Here is an 8469-nt window from a genome sequence, read left to right as displayed (position 1 = left end):
CCAGGTGCCCTCTCCCTGGCAGCCTGACCTGTGACCTGGTCCACCAGGATGCGAGAAGTGATGATGCGGCCGTACTGGGAGAACAGCTGCTCCATCTCTTTCTGACTCATGGTCTTAGGGAGCCCGCTGACGTACAGGTTCGCATCCCGGATGGAGGCGGAGCTGGGTCTGGCATAGGACACCTGGGGGAGGGTGTCAGGCGGACAGGGGTGAGGGCAAGCCCATTTCAAATGGGGAGGGAGAGGCCACATTCAAACCGCCACTGAGCAACAGAAATCCCTCATCCGTTTATTCAACAAATACCGCGAGTAGTCACCATGGGTGGTGGGTGGGGTCAACCAGGGCTTGGGGGAGGGGATGTGGCTGTGACCAAGACAGCGTGGCCCTGCCCGCGTAGAGCGGTGAGAGGGACCTGTCATCCGAGGAGGTCAAAGGAGCTGCGCCCTTGGGGTCACATGTCTCCCTGGGGGCCTCAGGGACCCTCACATCTCTAGCTCATGTTCTCAGGCTGGATATTCCATCAACATTGACACGTCCCACTCCCTTGGAAAGTGAACCTGGGATGCTGGCTGGCCCCTTCTCTTCCCGACTACAGTGGGCCCCTCAGATCTTTAGCGCCCAGCTCAACCCCGACAACTCCCAAATGTCCGAGCCCAGCATGCGCCTGGCCCCTGAGCTGCACACCTGCGTGACACATGCCTTCAGGTACCCCACGAGGAGGCCTCATGGGGGATCACACTCAGCACCCCTGACTCGCCCTAACTCAGTAATGACAGTTCTGTCCTCCTGGCTGCTCAGGTCCCCAGCCTCGGGTTGTCCTCAATGCCTGTCTGTCACACCCGCATCCAACCACCATCCATCCTGTCAGCCCCACCTTCCTCATTATCTGGATAGAATTCACACACTTGTCCCCATTTCCACTGCCCTACCATTGCTCACCCTGACCAGTACAGCAGTCTCTGCCCCGGTTCCCTGCTCCACCCTCGCCCCCCCACAGGCTGTTCCCCCCACAGCAGCCAGGGGGCACCTGTGAGCATCTCAGCCAGGTCACATCCCTCCTCTGTTTAGAACCCTCCGTGGCTCCCACCTTCCTGAATTAAAGTGCTTCTCAGGGCCACAAGGCCCTTCACGACCTGCCCCATCACCCCCCTACCCTCATCTCTGCCCACTGTCCCCCTCCACATCTCTATTCCAGGCACATGGGCCTCTTCCACATTCCCCAGACACACTAGGTGTGCTTCACCCTCAGGGCCTTTGCACTTGCTGTCCGCTGTGCTTGCAACTCTCTTCCTTACTTTTCTTCTCCAGGTCTCAGTTGAAATATCCTTCCTGTCCGTTCCCATCTGAATTTGGTCCTCCACCCTTATCCCTGTTACTCTCTGTCAAAGCCCTTCTCTCAGCTGTGAATTAGACACGTCTTAGTATGATCCTTCCATTCATGTCATTAGTTATGGTCCAGCCCAACAATGAAACTCTCTGCAGCTGTTTAAAAAATGGTGGACGTGTATATTTATTTCCCCGAAACACTGGTGAGTATTGTAAAGTGGGGGAAAGAAAAGTCCATTTACAGAGCAGCGAGTATTGTGTGACCCCATCTCATTGTGTGTTTATCAATGTCCTGGAAACATGGTCTGGAGGGCCCACCCCTAAACGCTAACAGGGTGACCTAGAGCTGGTGGGGGAGGCGAGGTGGGATAAGCTCCGTTCCCCCTTATTTCTGCTGACGTCTATTTTCTGTTTCTTCTAAATTAACCTCTGGGTAGATGGGGGTCATTGTAAAGGGTCTGGCTTTTGTTTGGGGTGGTGAGTTGTGAGGGCATATTACTTCATTAGAAATAGCTAATTAGGCCAAGGGCGGATGGGGGTGAGGGTGTTCATGGGGTGGGGGCAGGGGGATTCTAACTGATGCAATTGTGTACACCTGGGATCCTCCAGAAAAAGACAAACACCACAGCTGCTATTATTTCTGTAATAATAATTAAAACTCATGGCCATGTATTTGATGGTTTCCACTCTCCCCTACCCCGTGGGGCTGTGAGTTTTGAGGGGTGAGGACTTGTTGATGGATTGGAGCTGGGGGAGAGGGGAGGGGAGTCTCAGCTTCTGGGTGGGTTTTGGGGTCAGGGGTCATCTGAGGCACAGAGTAAGTGTTCAGGGGCCTTTCCCATCCTTCCATGACATGGGCTGACCCAGGTCCCTCGCGTGGTGTGGGCTCCCCCCACACCCCCTCACTGGCACACGATGAATGGCTGGAACTATTGTGGGCAGAATCTGCTGGAACACCTAGTCAGGACCAACCACACACCACAGCCACCCAGGCACATGCACATGTATGCACATACACCCACACAGAGGGCCACGCTCTGGTACTCACTGCACAGCTGTGGTGACTACACCAGCAGGAGGGTGACACAAGGCCACCGCCACATTCACGGTGACTCTGGGGGTCTGGGATAATTGCAGTAAGGGTCGCAGAACCACACACCTGTCACACCACCACACAAGCCCTCCATGTCACACACGTTCCATCCTGAATGGGGCACAAGTAGACACACCCACACAACTTCACCGTAACACACAAACACCCTGTCACAGCCAGACACACCCACGCAGCCCCACCAGGTCACAGCTGGAGTCGCAGTGCATCATAAAGCACCTGTCAAATAAACACCACGTCTCACAGACACAAGGTGACACACCCTCGTCTATAACAGCCAGACCCACATGACAACAGCCACTCACATAGCCAGGGGGTCCCATAGCCAGGGGGTTGTGGGATCTTAATTCCCTGACCAGGGATCGAACCCGTGCCCCCTGTAGTGGAAGCTCAGAGCCCTAACCATTGGACAACCCGGGAAGTCCCCAGGCCTTTTTCTATTTAAATCATGTATTTATCCTTAGCTCCATCTTCCCTGCAAGGTTCTATTCCCTCCGTGTCCCAGCCCAGAAGAGCTCCCAGCACCAGTAGGCCCTCGGGGGGTGGGGGTGGGGTCTGTGGAGTGAACGAATGAGTGAAGGGGCATTGGCTCCCTGCCTTCCTGAGCCATTCATTTGATCACTGGGCTCACTCCCTCCTCCTGGCCTTTGCACAAGCCGTTCTTGCTGCCAGGAACTCCAGTTCTGCTCTGGCCCTGTCTCCTGCGTGATGTCTCCACTGGATCCTTATCATCCCGTCTCCTGCCCCCTTCACAGCCCAGATCACGGTTCATCTGTCTCCTTCCCCAGTGGACTGAAATAAGTAATAACAGTAACCATAATCATAAGAGACACTGCCTTTTAAACTGAGTAAGCCTGCACTCCGTGCCAAGCACCATGCTCAGTATCATTCCATCTCCACCAGGGGCCAAGTCTGGCCAGGCCACACTGGGTCCCCAGCTCAGAGCCAAGCTCCTGGCCCTCAGCATGTGCTCAATAGCTCTTGATGCTATAAACATGGGGACCTTCAGAGGATCAGGGATGTGGACAATGGAGCGGGTGGGGGGCCTCAAGGTCCACCCCCAGCTATGAGGCAGAAGGGGGCATTCTGTGACCCTTAGCATAGATGATCAACAGTGGCCAGTAGGGGCACAGCTGTGACCCGGGCAACACTGCCTGCCTTTCAGTGGGGTGGAGGAGGCCACAGACAGGCCCCCCAGATCCAGATTCTGTAGTAGCACTTTCTAGGCATTTAGTAGGCTCAAGAGCCCCCAGATCTCTTAATGGCCACACTATGCCCAGACAGGGGTGGTCCTGGGGGATGAGGTGGGGGATGGGGGCCATAAGGACAAAAGGGTCCAAGGAGGGACTGGGAGGGGCTGGGGGCAGCGTTCCCCCCCCCAACATATGCACCACATCACACGCACACAGTGGCCCTCTGGGTCGTACAGTTCATCACTAGGGTCCACTCTCACAACCTGGGGGCTTCTGGGTCTACTTGGCCATGGAGGGACCATCAGGCCCTTGTCAGCCTCCACACCAGGGAGAGGAAGAGATTCCGGCACCTCTGTTCCCATGGCGAACTGGGGGCCAGATGGGCATCCTCCCCAGCCCAGCCTCCCCCAGGGTTCAGGAGCAGATTTGTGGGGCGGAGCCCAGACACCCACAGGCAAACCTAGAGAGGGGGTTTCCATGGTGATTCCCTGCAACCCCCACGGCCTCCCGGGAACCTGGGCTAGCAGGGTCCCAGCTGCAGCTGCTGAGAGGGGGAGGTCATGGGGCGAGGGGCATTGTACAAAGGTGGGGGAAGGGCCCACCCCTAATCCCACCCTCCCAGACCCTAGTTAGGCTCCAGATGGCAGATGGGCCCCCACCTCTCCCCCATTTCCATGACAAAGGCAAGGAGAGGGCTGCCCACCAGACCCTGGTCACTCTCTCCTACTGCTGAGGGGGTGGGTACCTCCAGGGCCTGGCTGACTCCTTGAGTTGCCGGAGAATGTGGGGCTGATCATCTCCCCATTGACAAGAGAGGAAACTGAGGTTCAGAGAGGCAGAGCCATTGGCCCCGGGGCCCCAGCCAGAAAGCCTTTGGGGAGTGATTTGAACCCCTTAGGGGATGAGCCATGGGGGAGGATGGGCAGCAGTGGGGGGAATGGATGTATGGGGAGGGTATGGTCGTGGGGGGCTGGGTGGCCATGAAAGGGTCAGTCCAGGTGGGCGGTAATAAAGAGGAAATGGGCACAGCCAAGATGGGAAGTCACAGGGATGGGTGGCAGTGGGGAACGAAGGCGCTGACCTTGATGGTCTTCGTCTGCAGTTTGAGGCCGTTGAGGGTGTTGATGGCTTTGTCTGCATCGTTGGGGTCAGAGTAGTTCACAAACCCGTAGCCGAGGCTCTGCCCTGCAGGCAGGACCAGGACAATGACCTCCCTGGACCTGCCAGTGTCCTCCCAGACCCTGGCCTGAGAGACTGACCACCCCCCTCAAGGTTATGAGAACCAAGATTCCACCCTTATTTGTTACCCCCAGAGTACTACCATATCCTGAGGATAGCTCAGACCCCCCAGGGTCCCACCTGCTCCCATCACCTCCCACCTGGGGTCACACCTGTCTCTACACCACACCTGTACTCCTGAGGCTACCATCTCTGTCCCCTATCCCCACCCCCCACCTGCCAGCAGCCACACCTGTGATCTTGTCCCGAACCAACTTGCAGGACTCAATGTCACCAATGCTGCCGAAGAGACTCTTGAACTCATCCTGGGTCATGTTCTGGGGCAGGTAGTTGACGATGAGGTTGGTCTTGCTGTCATCACTGGCTCCGTTTGTACCAAGGAGTGGCCCGTTGGGCAGGGCCGGGCCAGCCGGGCCCCCCGCCACCTGAGACTCCATGGCCCCGAGTATCTGCTGGAGACAACAGGCCGCACCCACTCACGGCCCAGTTCCCACACCAGGGACCAGTGGGAGTGAGGAGGGGCTTGGTGGTGACAGATCAATCAGGTCTGCATAGGCTTGAACATACAGAGGGGATAAGGTATTATTTCTCCGCGGCATGTGGGATCTTCCCGGACCGGGGCACGAACCCGCGTCTCCTGCATCGGCAGGCAGACTCCCAACCACTGCGCCACCAGGGAAGCCCCCCTTCCACTTCTTGAGCACTGGGCAAAATACTTTACAGGTGATTTTACTCTGAAAAAGTCCATATATTAATGCCATGTGTGCCCATTTGCACGTATGCCTGCCTGTTTGTCTATAGCCAGTCTGCATTTTTAGAATAATGAAATTAATACTTTGTATTCAGAATAAGAATTACAACATTTTTATTAGCTTTGAAGCCCTCATAATCCCAAACCTGACCATGTACTTTGCTCTTCCCACCAAATGTAATTCCTATCCCAAATGTGTTAATATTTCTTTTGCTTCATGCATAATTTACCCCCACAGGTTTTCCACTGAGCCATTTTGGGTTTTTTATGTATATCATAATAACACCTGCAAATATAATGACAGTTTTATTTCTTTATCTCTAATCTATACCTGTTATTTATTTTTCTTGTCTTGTTGTAGGGGCTACATTGTGACATTGGCTTCTTTATTCTTCACATTAAAGGAAATGTTTTAAACATTTCACAGCTAAATATGATCTTTACTATAGGTTTTTTGGCAGATGGCCTTTATCAAGTTAAGAATGTTTAATTTTATTCCTAGTATCTTAACAAGATTTTTTTTAAGGAATGGATATTGAATTTTATTGAATATCTTTTTCTGCATCTATTGAGATGATTTTTTGCTTCAATATTTTTTTTAACAGGTAGGGAAGAGGGCTTTTTATTTTTATTTTTTAAAATTAATTAATTCATTTATGGCTGCGTTGGGTCTTCGTTGTTGTGTGCGGCTTTCTCTAGTTGTGGCGAGCAGGGGCTACTCTTGGTTGCGGTGCGCGGGCTTCTTATTGTGGTGGCTTCTCTTGTTGTGGATCACAGGCTCTAGGCACGCGGCTTCAGTAGTTGCAGCATGCGGGCTCAGTAGTTGTGGCTTGAGGACTCTAGAGCGCAGGCTCAGTAGTTGTAGTGCATGGGCTTAGTTGCTCCGCAGCATGTGGTATCTTCCCGGATCAGGGATCAAACCTGTGTCCCTTGCATTGACAGGCGGATTCTTAACCACTGCACCACCGGAGAAGCCTGCTTTAATATGTTCATGTAATAAATTACATTAATTGATTTTCCAATATTAAGTCAACTTTCCTAAGCTACACTAAACTTGGTCATGTTGCAGTTTTGTTTATATACATTGTTTGATTTGCCAAATTTTTTATGGTTCTTTGTTTAGGATTTTTAACCTCTATATTCAGGAAGATATGCTTTTTTAAAATTTAATTCACACAGAGGCTCAGGTAGAAGTTTATTATGCTATGACAAATAAGGAATTTGAGGCTCCGAGATGTTAAGGAACTTGTTGAAGTCACACAGCATATCAGTGGTGGCACTGGAATGTAAATGCAGACCTGTCTAGACCTGAAGACCACTCTACCATTCTCTATGACAGTCAACCAGGCAGGTACCAGCTCTGATAACTCTTCGCTGTGTGTCCTTGGATATGCTCCTTATCCTCCTGGGGCCTCTGGTTCACTTTGCCAAAAATTCAAAACAATTAGTAATGGCTATCTTAAGGGCCATGTAGAGAAGAATTATAAAGCCATGTCTGGGCTCAGAACGAAAGAGGGCTGGGATTGATTGGTATTGTCTGTCATGGGCATGGGAAGGGAAAGTAGCTAGCATTTCCTTAGGTCTTCTCCTATGTCACAGTTGGTGAATAGGTTGCCCTTACCTAGAAACCCAAATAGATTGGTAGAGTCTTCCTAGACGGATGAATTAAGAAGGATTTAAAGCTATATTCAGTTTCAGCAGTAAAGATGACTGTGATCGATGAGCAATATCTGTTGTGGCCACAGAATTAGAAAGAGCCAGCAGGTACACATCATCTCAGCCATCCCTGCCCCAAAATTCAATACCATAATTGTTCCCAAATATTGTGCATACTAGGTGCCAGGCACAGTGCAAGGCCCTCTACAGGGAATGTTTCTTTTCTTTTTCACCACTCTGAAAGGAGGAGGGTTTTATTACCCCTGCTTAAGAGATGCTGTGGACTAAATGCTTGTGCCCCTCCAAATTCATATCTTGAAACCCTGCTCTCCAGTGCAGTGGTATTTGGAGGTGGGGCCTTTGGAAGGTTATTAGGTCATGAGGGTGGAGCCTTATAAAAAGGGACGGGAGAGAGATGATCTCTCTCTCTCCACCATATGAAGACAGTGATAACACAGCTGTCTACAAACCAGGAAGCCGGCCCTCACCAGGAGCTGAATCAGCCCACACCTTGATCTTGGACTTCTCAGCCTCCAGAGCTATGAGAAATACGTGTCTGTTGTTTAAGCTACCCAGTTTATGGTATTTTAGTCAGCCTGAGCTGAGTAAGACAACAGATGAGGAAAGTGAGGTTCAGAGATGTTTGAAAAATTACCAAAGATCATGCCGCCCATAAATGGTGAAACAGGGATTTGCGCATGAGCTTTTCTGATTGGGCATCTGTATTTCCAACTTCCACTGCCAACCAAGACTAGTGCTGGCTCTAACACTTCCCAGCTGCGTGTCCTCAGGTATGCTACTTAACAGTCTTTATGCTACGACCTCTGCTCCACTTTGTTGAAAACTCCAAATCACCAGCATAGTGACCAGAGACCCATCTAAAGCCAATTGTGGGTGCAGCTGGAAGGCAATCTGGGATCAGTTAGCTATGTCTGACACAGGCAGTCATGAGAAGTGGAAGTGGGCTTGTCTTGTCCACAAGACCAGCCCTGCCTCATAATGCTGCTATTAATAATCATCCTGCTCCATTGACACCTACCGTGTCAGGTACCAGGGAAATAACTCAGAGACGTTGGGTGACATAAATGGGGAAATTGATTTCAAACGTGGATATGTTGGACTTCAGAGCCGTTTTTAATGACTGGCCAATACACTGGGGGCAGCTCTGCCACCACATAGCTGTATGTCTTCAG

At 51.7% G+C, this 8469-nt stretch overlaps 1 protein-coding gene across 2 annotated transcripts in view; it reads right to left on the bottom strand.

Moving 5' to 3' along the window:
- ELAVL3 (ELAV like RNA binding protein 3) overlaps positions 1 to 5315 on the bottom strand; it is a 7479-nt gene extending 2164 nt beyond the window's left edge. For both annotated transcript variants that reach the window (XM_024745867.1, XM_024745868.1), the window contains exons 1-3: positions 5102 to 5315; positions 4712 to 4815; positions 29 to 182 (exon numbers count right to left, since the gene is read on the bottom strand). In XM_024745867.1, coding sequence (XP_024601635.1) covers positions 29 to 182; positions 4712 to 4815; positions 5102 to 5306 — 463 coding nt within the window. In that variant the 5' untranslated portion in view covers positions 5307 to 5315. The remainder of the gene's footprint in view (positions 1 to 28; positions 183 to 4711; positions 4816 to 5101) is intronic.
- Positions 5316 to 8469: the final 3154 nt, after the last annotated feature.

This window comes from Neophocaena asiaeorientalis, unplaced genomic scaffold, assembly GCF_003031525.2.
Source record: "Neophocaena asiaeorientalis asiaeorientalis breed wild unplaced genomic scaffold, Neophocaena_asiaeorientalis_V1.1 scaffold357, whole genome shotgun sequence".
Taxonomy (NCBI): Eukaryota; Metazoa; Chordata; class Mammalia; order Artiodactyla; family Phocoenidae; genus Neophocaena; species Neophocaena asiaeorientalis.
Note: the sequence above shows the minus strand (reverse complement) of the source record. Positions and strands in the feature narration are given on the sequence as shown.